The sequence below is a fragment of the Humulus lupulus genome, chromosome 2 (assembly GCF_963169125.1).
Source record: "Humulus lupulus chromosome 2, drHumLupu1.1, whole genome shotgun sequence".
Lineage (NCBI taxonomy): Eukaryota > Viridiplantae > Streptophyta > Magnoliopsida > Rosales > Cannabaceae > Humulus > Humulus lupulus.
Genome location: NC_084794.1, coordinates 266,124,897 through 266,146,349, shown reverse-complemented (window position 1 = coordinate 266,146,349; position 21,453 = coordinate 266,124,897). Strand labels below are relative to the sequence as shown.

At 37.8% G+C, this 21,453-nt stretch overlaps 2 protein-coding genes across 3 annotated transcripts; one reads left to right on the top strand and one right to left on the bottom strand.

The window, feature by feature from the left end:
• Positions 1–426: 426 nt before the first annotated feature.
• LOC133819367 (serine/threonine-protein kinase PBL27) lies at positions 427–5,250 on the top strand. Of its 2 annotated transcripts, none has more exons than XM_062252592.1 (5): positions 427–850; positions 1,706–1,905; positions 2,097–2,286; positions 3,626–4,017; positions 4,131–5,250. In XM_062252592.1, exons 1-5 carry the CDS (start codon positions 721–723, stop codon positions 4,752–4,754), a joined length of 1,536 nt encoding a protein of 511 aa, XP_062108576.1. In that variant the 5' UTR covers positions 427–720; the 3' UTR covers positions 4,755–5,250. The 2 variants fall into 2 exon arrangements, with proteins under 2 accessions (XP_062108576.1, XP_062108577.1); XM_062252593.1 differs by lacking the exon at positions 427–850 and adding an exon at positions 928–1,109.
• A 1,202-nt stretch (positions 5,251–6,452) lies between these two features.
• Positions 6,453–13,870, bottom strand: LOC133819366 (ISWI chromatin-remodeling complex ATPase CHR11). The gene is made up of 25 exons (XM_062252591.1): positions 13,565–13,870; positions 12,959–13,090; positions 12,755–12,861; positions 12,060–12,172; positions 11,805–11,902; positions 11,508–11,687; positions 11,201–11,422; positions 10,977–11,111; positions 10,562–10,844; positions 10,413–10,486; positions 10,055–10,275; positions 9,890–9,977; positions 9,714–9,807; positions 9,435–9,623; positions 9,270–9,301; positions 9,072–9,148; positions 8,884–8,973; positions 8,734–8,803; positions 8,579–8,633; positions 8,434–8,492; positions 8,189–8,354; positions 7,403–7,581; positions 7,098–7,313; positions 6,898–7,002; positions 6,453–6,787 (listed from the first exon to the last, which is right to left on the bottom strand). The coding sequence occupies exons 1-25, from the start codon at positions 13,787–13,789 to the stop codon at positions 6,770–6,772; spliced, it is 3,228 nt and encodes a 1,075-aa protein (XP_062108575.1). The 5' UTR covers positions 13,790–13,870; the 3' UTR covers positions 6,453–6,769.
• Between the last annotated feature and the right edge of the window lie 7,583 nt (positions 13,871–21,453).

The following is a 21,453-nucleotide window of genomic DNA, read 5'->3' as shown; positions in this document are numbered from 1 at the left end:
TATATAAATAAATAAAAATAGTATTAAAACATGTGTTTTAGAATGGCCATCACTAGTGTGGAAACACATCCCTTTGTAGTGGGACCCATTTTATTTATTTATTTATTTTTATAATTATCCGACCGTGATGATGATTATTACTGTTTCTTAGCCGTAATTATTACTCAAATCGAGGGGTAAAAAGTGAAAAAAGTAAAAAATAAATAAATAAAAGGTTTATTAGTGGTATATATTTGGTACTATTCCTTAATAAAGTTTCGAAAATTGAGAGATTACGTATGAAAAAAATTAGCTATTAATTAAGAAATTTAATTTAAATATATAGAATAAAGGTTTGTGACAAAAAAAGTAAGAAAAAAAGTTATTATTTTTAATAAGTAAACCACAAAAATAATATTTAATTAAAATAAATATTAATTGTTTATTTCTCTCTTGGGCTTTCTTTTTTTTTTTCCTCTTTACCTTCTCTTCAGACCACATCAGTTTTCTTCGATTTGTTGATCTGCTTTGCGGACATGTTGGTCTCGATCTTTCTCTTTAATGGGCACTGAGGATTCTACAGAGAGAGAGTGATAAAGAGTGAGGTAGAGAGAGAATTTCGATTGGGGAGAGTCTGAGAAAATGATAAGTGAGTGATTGAATAGAGCTTTTTGGGGTTGAGTTATATGAGTTTCTTTGAATTGGGCTTGGTGGGTGGCGTTGATTTGCTTGGATTTTGATATGGGTGGGTGTTTTCCCTGCTTTGGATCGTCTAATAAGGAGGGGAATGTTGTAAAGGAAGTGACAAAGAAGGATTCAGTTAAAGAAGGCTCAACTACTCAGTCTCACCATGTCACCAGAGTTAGCTCAGGTTTAAAAAAAAATTAATCTTTACTTGTGTATATTTGAATATATATTGTTTTTAGGGGGAGATTCAATTTGGTTCATGTTTTTAGCTGTTTTGGTTGTTGGGTTTGTTGAATTATGCGTTTTTTGTGGTCATTTTTTCGTTTGTAAACTCATATTTGGTCTTTCTCTAGGATTGTTTTGTTACTTTTGATCTGATACGTGTAGGGTTGTTAGGATGACTTGGTTGGTCTACTGAATTGGGGGTTTTTATGCTTTGGCAGGTATGTTAATTGCTTGTTTGTTTGGGCAGTTTGGATTTAATTTGATGGAGTTGTATTTGAAACATTCTTGGAGATCGGTGATTTATTTGGGAATTTTCTTATCTTGCTTTGTGCTGATGAAATTGATGCTTTGTAGAATTTTTCAAATGTGAGGTAGATATTGATGCTAAGGAGTTAGTTGTTATAGCTTTTTCATGGAATGGACACACAATTAAAGAAGTGCTGTTTTTTTAGTCATGTCCTTCACCTCTTAATGTAATGTAGAATGCACCATCGAATGAAAGGACAAGCTTGATATTGGCAAGGTCACTGGAACCTGTAGTGACCATTTCTTTAAGAAACATTATTAGCTCGTGTTACTTATCTAGCTTAGAAAGCAGTACAAGGATTGATTTTATTGGTAGGAGTTTCCCTCCTATAGTTGTGTTATTCTATAACACTCCCAATGGAAAAAACACATTGTTAGCTGCATCCTTTACACACACACATTAGAAAACTTGGGCCACTTTTTCATTAAGAATCTCAACAGTATTTGTTTTCTGTTTGTTTGATTATATTGCACCACCACATATACATCTGATTTAATTGTTTTGCAGACAAATCAAAATCGCGAAGTGGTTCTGACCCTAAGAAAGAATCAGTAATTCCAAAAGATGGACCAACAACAAACATTGCTGCACAAACATTTACATTTCGGGAACTGGCTGCTGCCACGAAGAATTTTAGACAGGAGAGTTTACTGGGTGAAGGGGGTTTCGGACGTGTTTACAAAGGGCGCTTGGAGAGCACAGGCCAGGTAATAATGCTTAATTGAAGTAGATATCATGGATACCAGTATCATAATGAAGCATGATCTAATTTGTAGTGGCCATCCCTTTTCACAATCTATAATATTTAGAAATCACTTGTAGAATCAAATTTTAGTATCAACATCCGTGTCCTTATCTCTTTGATGATTTCATGTTGGACATACTTGTTTGTTTCTAGGTAGTTGCTGTAAAACAACTTGACAGGAATGGCTTGCAAGGAAACCGAGAGTTTTTGGTGGAGGTTCTTATGCTTAGCCTCTTACATCACCCAAACCTTGTCAACCTTATTGGTTATTGTGCTGACGGAGACCAGCGCCTTCTTGTTTATGAGTTTATGCCCTTAGGTTCCTTGGAGGATCATTTACATGGTATGTTTTTCCTTTAGTGAAGATAAATCTTTTGTGCTTTGCCATTGCTTGGTGGCCTGTGGAAATTGGATAATAATCAATTATATTGACTCTATATTTCTTCTTTATAATGCTTGTTGAACAGATGAGGTCAAAGTCACTGCTACACTATTGGATTGTACCCTAGTAAAAAATTCAGAAAACACCATTTAACTTGCAATTAATTAGGAAAAGTAGGTTTTAATTGATATCCAACAATAAGAAGTAATTCAGACTTAATGTGTAAGAAGTCAACATAGTGCTAGCATAAGAGAGTATGACAGTGTTGGTGTTTTCTTAAACATGTAGGTATTATAGTGGAATTACAAGAAACTTGAGAAAATTGTGAATTAAGTTCTGAGAAGTAGACAAGAGGAGCTAATCATGTTTCAAAAACCAGGCTTTTGCCTAGGGTATTTGATATTACTGATGTTGTCTTTTGTTTTCTGGTAGTAACTTTAATGAACTATGGTTAAAGCACAAGTAACTGACGTGCTTTATGCATATTTTGGTGTAGTATTATTCTTCTTCACATGTTAACTCAGTGAGTAACATCATGGTCAACAAAAGAAGTGGATAGGTTTTATAGAAGTACTAATCCATGGTCTCAATAGCAATGGTTACCATTTATTTGATTACCTTTGGTTGGTAGTACCATAGTAGTTAGAACCCAAATCATTTGATTTTTGGTAAGCCTTGTAGTTGGTGATATATGATCACTAAAACTTTGGTTAACAAGAAGATAAGGGCCATGAGGTCATGGACCTAAGACTTGTGTAGACTGTCTTCGAACAAATGCTTCATTTACTGATGCCACACATATTTATCTTTGGGTGGGTTTGGATACTATATGCACTCATTATGGAATAAGGATTGCAAACTTGTGTGCTCACTAGTCATTTTTCCTGTTTTTGTGATACTAGAACGTCAATGTAGTTCTTCAAATTTTGTGAACTTATTGAATAATTTTTTGTTAATTTTTGAGTTAATTATGTTGTATCCTGCATTAGAGAAGTACTAAAGACAATTAGAGAAGTACTAAAGACAAAGTCACATCTTTTTGCATTCTGGAATTAGATTACTGGACATGCTTCATAAAATTAGCTCAAACATAGGTTAAGTTTTACAGAATAGAAATAAATGAACCGTCATGTGCATATTGGTGTGAGGGTGATATCCTTGGTTGAGTTGCCCAATATTATCTGTGTTTCTTTCAGCACCTTATTTGTCCCTCAATACCATCTTTAGTGGTCAATTCTTCAGTATGACCTAGACATGAAGACCTTCCACAACTGACCCCCTTTCTGCTTATAAATTTTAGATCTTCTACCAGACAAGGAGCCTTTGGACTGGAATACAAGAATGAAGATTGCAGCAGGTGCTGCAAAAGGATTGGAGTATTTACATGACAAAGCAAATCCTCCTGTTATATACCGAGACTTGAAGTCGTCAAATATTCTTCTTGATGAGGGCTTTCACCCTAAATTATCTGATTTTGGGCTTGCAAAATTGGGTCCTGTTGGCGATAAGACTCATGTCTCCACTCGTGTGATGGGAACATATGGATACTGTGCGCCAGAGTATGCCATGACGGGCCAACTCACTCTAAAATCTGATGTCTATAGTTTTGGAGTCGTCTTTCTTGAACTTATTACAGGACGCAAGGCCATTGATAATACTCGAGCTCAAGGAGAGCATAATCTCGTTGCATGGGTAATTTTTCCTCATTTACTTTATTATATTTTACCTGTTGAAGATTTATGCACATATCCTTTAGATTATAAAGAAACTATTATTTTGTCTTCTTTTTTGGGATGTGATTGCAGGCGCGACCACTTTTCAAGGATCGAAGGAAGTTCCCCAAAATGGCTGACCCGCTACTTCAAGGTCATTACCCAATGCGTGGACTTTACCAAGCTCTTGCAGTTGCAGCCATGTGTTTGCAGGAACAAGCTGCTACAAGGCCTCTGATAGGAGATGTGGTGACTGCTCTCACATACTTGGCCTCCCAAACCTATGACCCTAATGCAGTGAGTAACAGAGTTGGTCCATCTACTCCCAGGAATAGGGATGATCGCAGAAGCATGGGAGAAGGGCTGGATAGTCCAGATGAGCACGGTCGTGGAAGGCGAAATGGCTCTCCTTCCACCCATAGAAACTCACCTGATTTCAGAAAGAGGGACCATGCAAGGGAAATGAGCACTGGTGCAGAATTGGGCAGGATTGAAACTGGTTGTGGATCTGGAAGAAAATGGGGTCTGGATGATTTAGAACGACCAGAATCTCAGAGGGACAGTCCTGCAAGTGCTGGAAGAGCACGGGAAACCCCAAGAAATCGTGATCTTGATAGAGAACGTGAAGTGGCAGCAGCAAAAGTATGGGGGGAGAACTGGCGAGAAAAGAAGCGAGCAAATGCAGTGGGTGGTAGCTTTGATGGTACAAACGAGTAAACTGGGCAACAAAATGTGAAACTTTGCGAAGTCATTTTCCTACTATTTTCTTGGCGGAAAGAAACAATGTCATGCATTCGGAGGGTCAACATTGTTAAAGAAAGAGAAATCTGCATAACTTCCACCATCCTTTACTGCCTTGGTTGCCTGTCCAACTAGGGAATAAGTGGTCTGTATTCTCCAACATTGACTATTGTTGCTTATCCTATTTCATTCTTGTAGTTGAGTATGAAACTGAATGCTTCAGTATTTATGGTAAAAGGGAAAAACAGAGTTAGAGAAAGGGGTTTTGAGGGAAGGGGTAGCATTATGATTTGAGGGCATTTACCGGTAAGCCCCACCAGCGGATTGGCTTCCTGCAACATGTTCATTTATGTATTTAGGGCTTTCTGAAAGCTCATGTTACAGGGGAGTTTCAGGACGATATGTAATTTTTGCGCACATATATTAGTGTCTCTACATGGGAGGAACTTGATGAGGTTTGATTTGGATGTTACATCTTGTTTTTCTCTTATAGTTAATGTGTATGGATTTCTTGGGTCAATGTTTTCGGCTTATACAAAAAAATGTTTGATCAAAAAAGTTGAGGCTCTCTCTTTCTAATCCACCAGTTCAATCAATTTTTCCTTCTTCACAAATATCGTACTATTCTATATTCTGAGTTACAAGCAATATTTCTTATTGAGGAAAAATAAATAAATAAGTAAAGGTTTATGATGGTAGGAAGCTAGCATAACATACACCTCGTCAGCAAATCAATTGATAAGACCATCAAGGTGGTGAAGAGAATTCTGTCCCTCGCGGAGCTTACTGTTTGTTATTTTGCTATCAATTGGCATAACCCCGCTCATCTTTTAGAATCGTTGTAAGAAAAATGCTTGCCTTGATTATAATTGACTTGGCTCACTATTCCTTCCACGAAACTTCAACCAATAAAGCCCTTTGAATTAAGCAAAGTAGTTAATTGTAAATGACTAGTTTATAAATCTATCTTTTATACTTAAAACGGTCTGATCTTCAATGCCCTCTTCTTGTGTCGATGATATCATGATAGGACCACCTCATCTAAAATCAACATCAAATTCTAGGCCGTCAAGAATGCAGCTAAATAACGTCTAAAATGGGGACCAAAGGATCCCTATCAACTTGTACGGACTACCAATTACCATGCAAATTATCGCCAAAAGCTCATTCATTACACGATAACTATACTCGCGTATGTTGCCGAGAAAATCCAAACTATCTATTCGATACAAGCAGCGGCATTCGTCACATCCGGATCCCAATATCTATTGATTTTTACATCGCACAACTAAAAGCCTAAAATTGTTACTAATGGAGCATTAAATTCGTAGGGATAAAACCCACCTACTTGGAGAGTAAATAGACCACTTTCAATTTCGAGGCAGACCGGCAGTTGGTTATCGTCACTTCACAAGATGCATTAGTGAATAAATTGAGCTCTTAGGTTTAGTTCACCTAAATGCTACCATTATATTTCTAACTACTCAAATAAAATACATAGAAAGTAAACTCTTACGTGCGACTTCATTATATTATATCATAACAATGAATACAAAATGAAATGTCTTCTCTCGGATGTATAGATTTGAAAATCCTCATGACATTGATATATATATATATGGGGGCATTTGATCAGTAATCAAAATCTCTTCGACCTCTGGCAACGAACTAGGCTCGTCTCAAGTAGTTAATCCACTAATATATAGTTAACAATCTGAGAACAAAACGATGGGGTAGTTCAGAAGTATCTAAATAGTAGAAGATTCATTTATACAGCTTCCCGAAACATAAATTGTACTATAGTCTCCATGAATGAGATTATAATACGAAATTGGGAACTCTAATTAAATCAATTTGAATACCAGCTGACATTTACTAACATGCAAACTCAGGATCTACTCAGCATGCACATGTCAAGTCCACTGATATCTAAAATTTCTGAGGCTTCAAAACCTCCCAAAATAATCCTAACTTTCAGTTTTAGTATTATATCATTTCCTTCTCTTACCCTGCAAAGAAAAAAAAAACACAAATTGCTTCAGTTATTTCAGTCATTAATTATACCACTTTCAAGATTGAAAAATCCTCAAAATTTTCTATTGAATTAATAGATGCATACCGAACTAACATAATCGTCCATGGTTAACTGCTTCCTCTTCTTCAGTGAGCTAGGGCTGCTCTCAGTTGCCTGCCTAGACAGGGCTCGCTTGGATGGGGTCATGTTCTGAAAATTGGAATACAAAAAAACAATTAGCTTCCCAAACAGAAAACCAACAGAGTATAGAATCCATGCACAAGTTGGGTGGAGAGAAAGTGAACCTTAGCAAGCTTCTTCTCTTTGCGTGCTTGCCTCTCTCTCTCATCATATTCTTGGTTTTCTTTCTCCACCAATCGAATTAATGTATCACACCTCCTTGCGAGCTCCTGTGTTGTGCGAGACTTAACAAACCAATCAAAACGAAACAACGGTGAAGTGCGAAATGCTGCCTTCAACTCATCCCAGTTCCCATAGCCAAGTTTGTGCACCATACAGATCTGAATCAAGTATGAAACTATTAGACATTTTTTTATAAAGGAAATTACAAACCAATGAGACAAACAATTAAGGTTTTTATAGTTCGTACCATGAATCGGTCGCATTCTTCATTGTACAACTTCCCCTTGTTCTGACCATACTGGATTTTCAATTCCAGCCATGGATTCTTGTAGCGATCCAGCTTCTTTCCAATAGCTTTCATAATTTCATCTTTACGAGAAATCCTTGCTTCACCTCTTTCAATGTTCTTTATGATCCGATCATAATCTACAAGTCATACAGACATTAATTCTAATTTCAAACCTCAATAAAAAGGAATGACCAAATGTAGTCTACAGAAATAATGCTAAACTCTGAATTGCAAGTCATAATCTATATTGTGGCTTACCAAGCCTTTCTCAGATATGAATTGGTTGCCTCTTTTTTTTTCCCCATTTGCTCTTATTTTCAGACCAAAAGTAAATCATACACTAATTGGCCACAAATTTCAAGTCAAATCACAAATTATACTGCTTCCAACCAGAAGTGGCTAACATAACTTACAGATCCAATGAAATGCTGCATCACTCTACGCAAACCAGGTACAAATCTAAAGTTCATTTTAAGCACACTTTAAGGCATTCTAAGACCAAGTCTAAAAGTTGGATTAGAACAGTCATTAGCATTAAGCAATGTCCTAGTTAACATCATATTAATGAAAGAAAAGTATATTGCATAACCTGAGGCCTGACAACATTCAATAACACCATGTATACTCAAGTTAAAAGAATAAGCCATTCTAGTCAACCAACTAAAAAAAGGCTAAAAAGCACGTGAATCAAATCCCACTGATACAATCAAAATCAACTATAGATTGTCACAGAAAATCACTTACCATTTAACTCCTTGTATCTTTCTTTAAAAGCTTTTGCATATCTTTCAACTTCCTCTTCTGTTTTTCCCTCCATTTCCAAAGCAATGCTTTTTATGTCATTTCGACCATACTTCTCACAAGCCCTAATGAAAGTATTGAAATCTCTTCTACTCCATGAAGAAAAACCCTATACACAAATTAAGTTTTAATGCAAAATACTAAATGGAAACCTCATCATAAAGTTTAGTAACACATAATCCACTTACATCTTCTAGAAGTCGTTCCTTTTCCTCGAGCTCTTCAGCAGTCAATGGATCTCCCACCTCTGAAATTCAATGTCCAGTCAGTAATTGGGAACAACAAATACGTAAAAAAGAATGGCACAAGATTAAAACAAAAATAACTAATTACCTTCAGGTTCTTCAACATCTATTGTATCTTTTATCTGATTCTTTTGATGTGTTTGCTGAAAGTTGTCAAAATAATTACTGAAGTTGTTACTATCACCAAATCCTCACTACACCAAGAGGAATAAAAACAAGGTACACTATCCCATTAAAACTCACCATTAGGTAGCGTACTTCTTTTTCGTATAGCTCACTCAATCTTTGTGTGTTAAAAAACTGAAAATCATGTCTAGATAAAGAAAAAAAATATTAATAAACATCCATAAAAAAACACCAATATAAGAACAAATTCATTTCAGAGGTGCTTACAATTGAGGCATTCGGGGAATCCTAGGCTCCTTTGGTTTGGTAGGACCACCTTGACGCATTGTTTGCTTGAAATACTCAGATTCCGAATAACTAGCACAAAAAGTCAATAACTCAAAAATAATCTAAATATTAATGATAATAATAAAAGAAAATAAAACAATAAACAATGCAAAAAAGAAGATTGTTACTTGCGCTTTCGCTCTCTTTTTGGTGGCTCAATCCAGTTGTCACTAACAATTTTTTTAAAGTCTAACTTGTTCTCATCCTAGAACAGATAGAAGCAAAACAAAAGAATACATATTAGTAACAAATGAAAAAATTTAGCAAAGCATATAAAAAGCTAGGCACAAAGGGAATGCAAGCTATACATAAAAGCAAGATCCTACCTTCTCATCATCAAAATCATATAATTCAGCAGCTGCAAAGAAATACATCAACATTATAAATTTTGAATTATATTGACACGTTAATTGTTAAAAGATAAAACTGTTAAGGAAATAAAATAATAAATGATAAAATTAATAAGACCAGTAAGTCACGGATTAACATACTATCATCCATTTTAAACTTGATAGCATCTTCAGTAAATTTCTTCATCTTTGCATCAAGCTCAGCTGTTGCCTCTTCTCCTTTTGCAATAATCCTATCTATGTCTTCATCTGTAATTGTACTATCTTTGGAACTGAAAACCATTTCAGCACCAAACCTCACCATTTGAAGCAGCTCATCCTTGTTAACAGCTGCATCATTCATGGAGAAAATTATATCAATGATCTTAGGCTCCAAAACATATTATTTAACAGTTTACCAGAAAAATTCAGAATACTAACTTTTTTGCTCTGCTAGACGTCCCTGTTGGATAACCAAAGCATCCAGCGCAAGCTTCTTGTAAGCCCTCTCAATGACTTTCTCCTCAATAGTATACTATTTACCAAAATGAATCAAAATGATTACCTTGAAGCAAACCAACATAATTTCATTAAAATATCCATATAAATAAATATACCTCTGTGCAGAATCTAAACACTTGAACTTCTTTCTTTTGACCAATCCTGTGAGCACGATCCTGAGCTTGCAAATCTACTTGTGGGTTCCTGCATTGAATTCCAAGCATTAGCAAATGAAATGTTATGACAACAATAAAAGAAAGAATGAGATAAAGAACTCGCACCAATCACTGTCATAAAGAATGACAACATCGGCCGTGGCAAGATTAATACCAAGGCCTCCAGCTCGTGTTGATAGCAAAAAAACAAATTTCTCACTTCCAGGCTTATTGAAGGCATCAATGGAAGCATCACGGTCCTCCCCACCTGTATTCCCATCAATTCGACAATACAGGTATCCACGAAACATCAAGTAATCTTCCAGAATGTCTAGGAGCCTTGTCATCTGAGTTTGAAATCAGATTCAATCCCAATTAGATTAGACACTAAAAATAGTAAACATTTGATCATCTCGCAAATAAATAATTGAGAAAACCAGTCATTTCAAGCAATCAAAGTAACCTACATCATCATTCAACTGACCTGTGAAAATATTAAGACCCTAGAATCACGCTCTTTTAGCTTTGGAAGCAACTTGTCCAAAAGAACCATTTTACCTGGAGTTGTATATTAGGATTAGTGATTACCAGCAAACTTATCAGTTAAAATGTCAAATGAAAACTTAAGCTTACCAGCATTTGTAATAAGATGATCTCCTGTTGTGTATGGAGGACCAGGTTCAGCACCTTGAAAAAGATATGGATGATTACAGCATTTACGCAGCTGCATTGCTATATTCAAAAGTCGCTTACGTTCTCCACCAGCATTAACAACTTCAAGATCCTTCTGCAGCAAAGCCCTGTAGTACTGTTTCTGCATCTGTGACATACCAACTTTAAGAATAGTTTCCTTTTTGGGGGGTAAGCCTTTCTCTACATCTGACTTCAGTCTTCGAAGAAGAAATGGTCGGAGAACCTGAAAAACAAAGAGACATAGAACATTCAGTATCAAACTAAAGAAAACATGCTAACATTTTTCTTTGGATCTTGGTGGCAGCATTAATTATATTAAAACTTGAAATTGAATATTAAATGTTTCAAGGATTACCTTGTGAAGCTGTTGAACAACCTCCTGTTGGTCATTTTCACCAGAAATCTGGAACCACTCATCAAATGTTTCAGCTGAACTAAAAATCTCAGGCAGAAGAAAGTTCAAGAGAGACCAGAGTTCATGAAGGTTGTTCTGCAAGCAAAAAATAGCCAGTTAATCATCAATCACAACCAGAACACATTAATTTTTAGTAAGCAAATAATTAAGATCATAGGTTATACCTGAAGCGGTGTTCCTGTAATTAGAAGGCGATAATTTGTATTATAAAGCCTCATTGTTTTGGAAAGAAGAGAATTTTCATTCTTGATTCGATGGGCTTCATCAATGATTATATAGCGCCAACTGAACCGACGTAAGGTAGTCTTCTCCTTAATAGCCATTTCAAAGCTTGTTACACATACATCAAACTTCCCAGCAACCAGCAAGTCCTCTCGTATATGTTTCTGCATAAATTATGGAAAATGTTACAGTAAGTACAATTTTACTAATAAAACATCTCAATATTGGAGCCAAGCCAAAACAAGTTACCCTTTCATCAGGATTTCCAAGAAACTTCACAGCCCGCAAAGTTGGGCAAAAACGCCGAATTTCATTCATCCAATTTCCAAGAGTAGATTTTGGAGCAACTACCATATGAGGGCCAGTAATTCCCCTAAACTCATGCAGATAGCCCATCAAGGAAATGGTCTGCAATGTTTTACCAAGACCCTGACAACAAAGAAAGAAAATAGGGGTTCCAATCTTAGTTAAAAAAATTAATAAATATTAAATTATTTCTTCATAAAAAACATAGCACAAAGCAAACTATCAATGTATGGCACTAACCATTTCATCTGCCAGGATTCCATTTATACCATTCTCATAGAGTCGTATGAGCCAGTTAAGTCCAGCAAGTTGGTAGTCTCTCATTTTTCCCTGGATACCTACAAACCAACAAGGATAATCAGGCCTCTCAATTTAAACGGCAAATTCATTGATGAGAGAAACCTACCAGGAACAAAAACTAAAGTTAAAAAAGAACAAAAAGTTTGGTCTCAAGTCTTTAGTAAAAGGTCAACTTGGTTAAGATAAAGAGCTTACAAGAAGGCTGTGTCAAAAGTCTTGTAGTTCCTGTACCAGATAAACCATCTTCTTCTTCCTTGAGGCATTCTTCATCCTCTTCCTCTTCAGTTATTTTTGATGCATGACGACCCCTAAGTCATGCATTCATTTAAAAGAATTTCAGCAAAAACTAATTCTATTTAAAAAAAAAATATATTGTCCATAGCATAGTGTTAGTGTTAAAGATTAGAAAACTCAACTAAAGGCAAAACACTCAATAAATACATTAGCGTAGTACCACTAACATTTCAAATACCTGCAAATAATAAAATTCAAAGGTAACTAAAAGACCTATTGCTGTCACATTTAAAAGTGGGGAAAGAATCAAAAGATCGCATTTGTAATCAACAACTCCATCAACCTCTTTTGCTATGATTGCATACTAATGAATAAGATCAAATAACATTAACAAGGGCAGACACAGCAGAGTTACAATTTACAGCACACAAGTGCAGCTAACTTAGGATAAAAACCATATATTATGCCCTTGTCATCCCAGTAATCAAGTATTTCATCTATCAACTAAATAGACAAGTAAAAAAACAGTTCATATTTAAGACAATGAAACCAAAAAATTGAATCAACCTCTAAAATATGTAAAATTAAAGGGAGCCATAAATCACTACACAAAATAACAAGGAGTACAATACATAAGACAATAGCCTAAAACGTACCTTCCCTTGGTCTTTTTTTGAGACGAAGATTGGTCACCTTTAGCAAAATGAGCAAATAACTCTGTTTGTTGCAGAAGATAATTCAAACGTCCTTTGCCCCTATTGTTCTGAAAACAGATAAATAAACTGGTAAATTTAAATGCCATTAATGACTGAGAACAGACAAGTAATGAATCTATGACTCTACCCAAACTAGACACACACCATGTCAGCTTCAATGGCAGCATTCTGAGCATCCAATATCTCCTGAACTTTTTGTTTCTTTACTTTCTGCATTTCTTTGAGTCTGGCTTTCTCACGCTTGCTAACTTCAGCATTAGCTACATTGTCTCCATCCTGCGTGATTCAGAACAAATTAAGTGAGAACAAACATTAAGACCAAAATATACGTGCATCAAATTTGTTGTCCAATCAACCAAAAAAGCATTGCAACATTATTTTAAATGCCAAAGAACAGATCACCAACATTATATGTGCATAAAGCACTTCCCTAATTCTCTATTCCGCTACAAAAAAACTAGTAGTGTGCAGCTACCATTACTAATGGCCAATGCTGAAAGACTGTCACCATTAGTGTACTAAAAACCATTTTTCTCAGTTTAGATAACCATTCTAATGTAAATCAACAAAACCAGCTCAGCAAAAGAAACTCCCGAAATCTTTGTTATTTTTTACATCTTTTTCAAGAAGAAGTGAGAAGCAAAGAAAACCCTATCAAATGAAACTGCCCAAGCCCTAGATCCACCACAATAAGATATCACAAATCCCGTAAAAGACCTCATAAACGTAGAGTAGAGCCTATAAGTTTACCTCTTCCTCATCGTCATCGCCGTTCTCGGCGGCGGCCTCGTCATCGTCGGAACCAGGAGAGTTAGCCAAGGCGGGCTCATCGTCATCGGAGGCAGCAGAGCGCGCGACCGCTTCAATTTCTTCTTCATCCTCCTCCTCGCCGTTGCTCTGGTTTAACTCCTCCGACGACGAATTGGAGGAGAGAGCTTCGTCGGAAGAAAGCTGCGGTTTCGAGAGCTTCGCCATGGTTTCTCTAAGATCGAGGGTTTGCTCGAGAGGGAGAGCGTTTGTAAAAGAAGGCACTTGTCACTTGGGCAGTGTTGTAAATAAGATGATGAAGTTGGTTAAAGAAGTATTTATAGCCGTGTGATTTGGAAAAGTAATATGTGCGGTTGATGAGCGGTTTTGTCCCAAACAAAATTAGGATTTCCCGCCAATAATAGTGAAATGTGGTTTCCCGCCTCTGTTAAATTGGGTTGGCTTAGCCACCGCCCTTGGGCTCGTGTACTGACGCCTTGGCTCGAACCCACCAGTGCCACTGCCACCTATGCCGAGCCAGGTGTGTCGGGTCGCTTTGGGCTCAAGCAAGTTAGAAATGTGTGTTGGACTTCAAAATCTAACGCTAAGGGTTCTCAAATTTTTAGTATTTAATCAATTTTTTATAAAAAATAGTTAAATTTTCTATTTAATTCCTAAATTAATATTTTTTAAGGCCCTTGTTCTTGCTAAGGCTATACGTAAGATTAATTGTAGCTTTTATTCTTTTCTTTTAAGAAAAATAAAGTGATTGTAGCTTTTGTTCTCGTTTGAACATTCATGATTATATCATAAGGTATATAGGATATGTAGTTTTTCTTGTTTAGTTAGAATTATTTGCTTCATAAAAACTCAAACTACAATGTTAAATAACATGTTTAGCTCATCAATGTAAAAGAGATTTCTTAAAAATTATTGACACATCAAATTTTGGTTTAATTCAATGGGCTAAAAGTAAGATTAATGGTTTGTGGCTAGTGGGCAATTTTTTGTTTATTTCATTTAAAATGTACTGTATACATACACATAAGTGGCATGGTAATTCAGCAAATATTTTAAATTATTAAGATTAATATGTTAGGGTGGTTAGTAATTGTGAATTAGTTCTAGTTATGTTTTTAAGTGAATGGAATTTTATAAAAAGTCTCTGAAATTCTGTTTTTAGTAATTACCAAATTAATTAAACCAAGTGAATTAATTAAAGTGCGGAATAGTAATTAACTATTTACACAGAATACAGTTCTGTCGGGACAGAAACTGAACACAATAAAAAGACAGTGCAAAATAATAAAGAACACAACGAATTTTTACAAGGTTCAGAAACCCTTTCGGATAACCTACTCCTTGGGGCCACGCCCAGAGAATAAAACCAATTAATAAAGAATCACAAGTACAAAAACATTGACTTAAACAAAACAAGACTCCCTCTTGAGATTTGCCGCAACTTGTTGTACTTCTCTTCACTAATCTGATCTTGATTGAAACGCTCAACCACTTGAACTCCCTTCAATGGCCAGCGAGTGCTTGCATCCTCCCGACGCAAGGCTTGTAAAAATCTTCTCCCGAAGACTATAAACGTTGTGTTCAAATTACAATGTGTATTCACTCATGAACATGGTATAAACTCACCACTAAAAACTAAACACACATAATTCTACAAGATCACATGAATACTTATGATCTTGAATACAAAGAGGAACTCTCACAAATATTACAATAAAGCTCACGAATAATGCACCAAAGAGTTCACTTTTCTCACTGCCTTTAGAGCCCTATTTATAGAGTCTTTTTCGTGCTCACAAAGGCAGAGAAAGAATTCTTCTAATAAAGGCAAGAATCACAGAAGATATTCTTGATTGTCGAAGAGTTGCATTATTTAGAAGATGCTAATCCGACAGATGCGATATCGGTGGGGACAACTCAGACCTGTGTCGGATCAAAACAAGCTCAAAAAGGAAACAATAATTAATGACATTAAGAACCAGTTTCGTGATTGCAATCCTTGAGCTGCACGAAAATATATCAGCAAATAATCCAAAAACAACTTTGGGTAAGTACCGAATATTTGCAATAAACTTTGTTTCCTTTATAAACAAAATGAGACAATATAGGCTAAATAAGGAAGCACATTATTGTCCAATATTCACACAAAAGGAAAATGGTTTTCCGAAAATATCAATAAAGGAAACCAAACAATTCCGAAAATTATAATAAAGGGAAACAAACATTTCCGAATATTATAATAAAGGGAAACAACTAATTCAACCAATTTTATCTTTTAAGAAAAATATATTTCTATAAAAATGCCAATAAGGATTAACAGTCTCAATTGTTTCTCTATGGAATAATGGAAATGTCCAATTTGTTAATCATGTTAAAGAAGTATCGAGCAGGTAACTCGTGAACATCCGATGCATGCTAAAATATTCTTTGGTTGATAGTCATCTTAATTTCTAAGGGTCGGTCCATAGTTATTTTAGTCCTAAAGGTTGGTAGTTGATTTACATTCGGAAAAAATACATATTTTGGTAGTTGTTTTAGACTTGTTTGGATTTATTTTTTATTTTATTATTATGTTTTCTTCAAGTGAAATTAAATAGTAAGATGAATGTGCTTTTTATTAAAGAAAAATCCATATTTTCCTTTTCACCTATAAAAAAAGTCCACAAATTGGAGGGAGGGAACACTCCTTTGTTTTCACACCTTACAATGGCCTTATCATCAGGGTCGGCCCTAGGCACAAGCGAGTCAGGCCTATGTCTAGGATCCCAAAATTAAAAGGTCCTACTTTTAAAAAATGTTATTTTTTTTAGAAAATTTCACTTTTTATACATACCAATATTTATAATTACATAATAATTCTAGCACTATTCACAATTTCAAATTGATGTTAAACATTCCCCTATTTCCCAAAATATCCCTCTCATTTTTCCACGCCCGAAAAAATCAACATCTCACTTCTCACTGTACTCTCTCAGTCTCTCTCTCTCCCTCTTTCTCTCTCTCTCACACACACACACACAAAACCCAGAACTCGTCAAGCCCACCTCCGTCGAGCCCTCAACCGTAAGACCCACAGCGAAACCGAGACCCCATCTCCCATCTCTCTGTTGACCCTGAGACTCACGACGAAACCAAGACCCACGCCGACCCCGAGCCATTATTTCCTCTAAAGTTTGACAATCAAAGGTAAAATCTTGAACTCATTTCAATTTTTTATTAGCATATTGTTGAATCTGTGGATTGTGTTCATCGTTTTTTTTGGATTTTTTTCTGGGTTTGAACCAGTGGCTCGATAGGTTCGATAATGGCTCGATTTCTCTGTGGTAATAGATGAAACTAGCTCGATAGGCTTGATTATGGTTCGATAGTAGGCTCGATAGGTTAGTTTGAACGGTTCGATAGTTGCTCGATATGAGCTCAATAGGGTAGTTTGAATGGTTCGATGGTTTGAATGGTTCGATAGTAGGCTTCATATAGTTAGGCTCGATGGAAGCTCGATATAAGATCGATGGTAACCTAAAAGATTAGTTTTAATAGTGGCTCGATGGCAGTTCGTTAGAGGCTCGATGTATAGCTCGATTGAGCTCGATAACAGCTCGACGACAGTGTTTATTTCAGTTTTCAAAGAATTTTTTTGAATTTTCTCCCAATTCTGTTTAACATTCTGTTTTCTTACCAATTTTTTTCATGTGTTGTTGCAGATGCCTAAGTTGCTTGTTCCATTTGTAAATCACTTTCCTAGTCGAGTCACATATCGGGGTGGTAGCACTTTAAATCACATTAAGACTAGGTTTATGGACCTCTGGCTGATAGAAAGGGCTAAGGAATCCCCTTTCAAGCAATTCTTTTGGACTTCAGAGTTTAATTTCTCAAGAGCTTTGGTGCATCAGCTGCTTTTGATGAAAATTTTCAATAATAAAGAAGATGAGGTGCATTTCTTTATTGGGGTCAAAGTCTTGTAGATTCGGCATGGGAGAGTTTGCCCTGGTGACGGGGTTGAATTATAGTAACTTCCTGTTGACCCAGATTTTGGCCAACTGACACGGAGTCAAAATACGCTTGACGTGGAAAAATACGTTGAAAAGAATGTAATGACGAAAATAATAAAAACACAATATTTTATAGTGGTTCGGCCCCAGGATCTGGTAATAACCTACGTCCACTTAGATTGTTATTGATATGAGATCCAAATGAGTGATCAAAGAACTAGGGTTCAATGAGTTTCACCAACCTCTGAAGAACAATACAATATGACTAGTTTGGCAACTCTAATCTCAAGTGATCTGAAAGTCAGAAAAGAAAAAAAAAGATCCTCTTCCCTGAGCCCTCTTCTTCTATTTATAAGCTCAAGGAAGATTTACATTGATTTGTTACAGATATTCTTTCCTAAATAATCGGATACTCAGGAAATCATGGGAGATAAATTCGAATTCCATCATAACTACCTAAGATTTCCTCCGCGTATAATGTGCGTACGACCAGGCTGGTCGTATAAAGAAACCGATCGCATGATACTGAATGTCTTCCTGGTCGATAGCCGAACACAGATTCTGCCAGGTGTCAGCCATGTGTAATTAATGCCTGCCATGTCATTCACTTCTGATTTTTGGGATAACATTTGCCCCCCAAGTTTGTTTAGTGCAACCAGCAATAAAGAAACTTAAAGGAACAACCGTTCACATCCCCATGATGTCTGTCAGAATCCCCGTGCATTTTCGAAAACCGTGATATAATTATATTGAATAAAGTCTTTTCGGTTTCCAAAAAGGCAATTTTATGGCTTATACACTTTCCCACGTTTCGAAAGTGGGAAATGATGATTACTGCCTTTTGGCTATCCCTTCAATCCCTATAAGTAGGCTTTTTGTCTCCTTTAAGACATTTTTATTCACCATCTTTGCCAAAACTTTCAAGAACTTGCACCAGAGTTTAGAGCTTCGAAAACCAGTCTGACGCTTAGCCGAAGGTCTTCCAGTTCGAGTTTTCATCTTCTTCCGAATCTCCATCTTTGCCCAGGTAAGGACTCCATTCTTTAAGCTCTTTATTACGCCATGCATGTCGTTTTTATGCTCTACGACTTCTGTGTTCTTGAATAGGGTTTTAAGGGTTTTTTGGTATAAACCGCCTATCGCTTGGTAAGAGTGCGTTTTTATGCTTTGTATAGGTCAAGACTATAGTTTGATAGTTAGGATCTCTGGTTTGGGACGTTAGGTTGACGAAAGATTCAACCTTTAAGCAAGGTGAAAAAACCGAAATTTTTTCCCGCCCTTTAGGAGTCGAAAGAGTTCTCTTTTCAGAAAACAGTTTACTTTCCTTTTTGTTTTTTCCTTTTTTTTCAAACTACCCGCGTTGAAATTAGTGTAGGATTAGGATGCTGCTGGTTATCTAGGCACGAGCAACGTTATCCCAATCTTCCACACTACTTCGTGGATTGTGTCTTATCTCCTCCATTGTCTGTTTGCAGTTCATATGCAAGACCCTTGGGGGGGAGAAAGACCTATTGAAGACGAACTCTTGGCCCAACTGCTCGAAGGTGAAGAGAATCCACACATACTGATTCCAGAAATCCCCTTTTCACGTCCTAGGCCAAATCCTCCACCAGTTCCCAACCAGAAAATGGCCAGAACTAAAACCAAAGCTAGAAAAAGACGTAACCTTAACTCTCCGAGTCAGCCTTCTGCTGATGCCCCCTCGACCAGTGGTCGAGGTGAATTCCCTCCTGAAACCGAAGTTCAGAGGCGTGCCTGTCCTCATCATGCCGACCAGCCGGCTGTCGAGTGGCACGTCATTTCCCCAAGTTCGGTGACCATTCGTATGATCGCCAACTATTTAAACAAATACAATCTGACGGGGGTGACCCTGGTCAGACCTTCCATCGACCAGCGAGTCAACCTGCCAGGGGGGCTTATAGCGCCTGGTCGAGATACCATATCGAGGCGGGCGCCACCCTGCCGCTTCATTCGTTCTTTCAAGGGGTGGCAAATTACTTTGGGGTGGCCCCTTTTCAAATCACCCCAAATGGGTATAGGATGCTGACCGCGCTCTATATCCTCTATAAGCTCAAGAAATGGCCAGCTCCTTCTCCTCATGAGGTCAATTTTCTGTTCGACCTCAAGTCCAACCCCAACCAGGACGGTACGGGGTTCTTCCATTTCTACCACCAGGAGACCGGACGCACCTTTTTGTCCGACACCACTCACATCTCCAACGTGGGGAAGTACCATCAAGAGTACTTCCTTACGCCTGATATTGCCGCGGAAAATCTGGCTTTCACTCGAGGAGGTGAAGAGAATAATAATCCTTGAACCAGTAGTTTCTGCACTTTGATCTTTTCTTGTCATAATACCTCGTTGTTCCAATGTGTTTCAGGTCCATGGTTACGTCCGACCCCTACTCCAGGAATGGAGTCGAGGGCAGCATTCTTAGCCAGCATGCCAAGTGTTGCTAAGAGTGTTAATAACTTAATTAATGAGGCTAACCTTAGGTTGGCTGGCCTTCGGGGCTCCTAACCTGCGACTAACGAACCCGCGGCGGGTGGTGTCAATGCCGATGTGGAATCTGAGCAGGGACCCGAGCAGCAACCTCAGGCATCCCCTCCTCGGAGGAGGCCAACTGGGGTTACAATCAGGGAACCTGCTGTTCCCCATCGAGCAGCGGAATCATCGGTCCCCAAGGGCAAGGGGAAACAAAAGGCTGCTGAGCCTACCGAACTATCTGACGACTCGTCGGATGTAAACAGTACATCATTCTCGTTTTTTAATAATCTGCCAATCCCTTTTCATCTATTTGATGGGGATGGCAACTTTTGGAACGCCCCTTCTTTAAATTCAGATTTCTTCCAGGGACTAGGTAGTTCGGTAGATAATGTTACGACCAGTAGGTGTAGCTCGGATACCTTACTTTTGTAATCCTTCTACTCTAATCTCTGTTTCTCGCGACCCTTTAATCTCATTGTCTGAATTGTTTCTCTTTGTGCAGGTATGGACTCCGAGGACTTCTTTGACCACTACCAAGCTGCTGCTGAATCTTCTGTCCCGAAGAAGGACAGTAAAAGGGCTCGAGGGGAAAGTAGCAAGACCCCTTCAAAGAAGGCCCGGACAGAAGATGCTCCTGCCACAGCCCCTTCCAAGGAGGACTTACCACCTCCGCCCCCCTCTGAGCAGACGACCCCCACGCCCGTCAATCCACGACCTTCCTCAAAGGCCGTAGACAAAGAGACTTTGAACCACTCGTCCGAAGGCTCCCTGTCCAGCCACATAGTTGGCATGGCCAGGGAGAGAATATATCGGCTCTCGAAGCATAGACGCAGCCAGACCGCCATCAATGACACTGTTACTATGGACGTCGACCAAATCATCAACAGAGGGTTGAATGAGAGAGCCAGCGTAAGTCGTCTTTTGCTGCTTTGTCGTTTATGTTAGACTTCCCTTCCTAACTCTCATTTTCTCTTCAGGGGTTTTTGTCTTTGACTGCTAGCTGGCGTTGTGCTGGGGCGCTGGTATCCCGAGAACAGAACTTCGACTCCAGGCTGGCCCAGGCCAAGCAAGCGCTTGAGGCTGATAACACTAAGCTGCTCGAGGATAACAATAAGTTGCTTGTGGAGAACAAGGAGTTGTCCAAGCTGAACGAGAAACTGTGCGAGGACCAAGCCACTCTCACCCAGGAGCTTTAGGAGAGTCAAGGAGCCTTGAAGAAAGCTAATGAGGAGCGAAATAAATGGAGGGAAAGTGCTGTACTCAACACCCAAGAGTGTAAGCAGGCCATGCTTGACCTGACTGGCAGCAGGGAGGAGACAAAGAGGCTCGAGGGATGGGTGCAGGAGCTTGAAGGGCGCGTTCAAGAGCTTGAAGGGCGCGTTCAAGAGCTTGAAG

Bases quoted from the DNA above. Each gene is read 5' to 3' on its own strand.
- LOC133819367 (XM_062252592.1), top strand. From the start codon at position 721: ATGGGTGGGTGTTTTCCCTGCTTTGGATCGTCTAATAAGGAGGGGAAT. The intron at 2,287-3,625 runs GTATGTTTTTCC...TATAAATTTTAG, and splicing joins CTTGGAGGATCATTTACATG to ATCTTCTACCAGACAAGGAG. The intron at 4,018-4,130 runs GTAATTTTTCCT...ATGTGATTGCAG, and splicing joins AGCATAATCTCGTTGCATGG to GCGCGACCACTTTTCAAGGA.
- LOC133819366 (XM_062252591.1), bottom strand. From the start codon at position 13,789: ATGGCGAAGCTCTCGAAACCGCAGCTTTCTTCCGACGAAGCTCTCTCC. The intron at 11,688-11,804 runs GTTAGTGCCATA...CTTTGTTGTCAG, and splicing joins GAATCCTGGCAGATGAAATG to GGTCTTGGTAAAACATTGCA. The intron at 10,845-10,976 runs GTAATCCTTGAA...TTTGTTTTTCAG, and splicing joins TTGTTCAACAGCTTCACAAG to GTTCTCCGACCATTTCTTCT.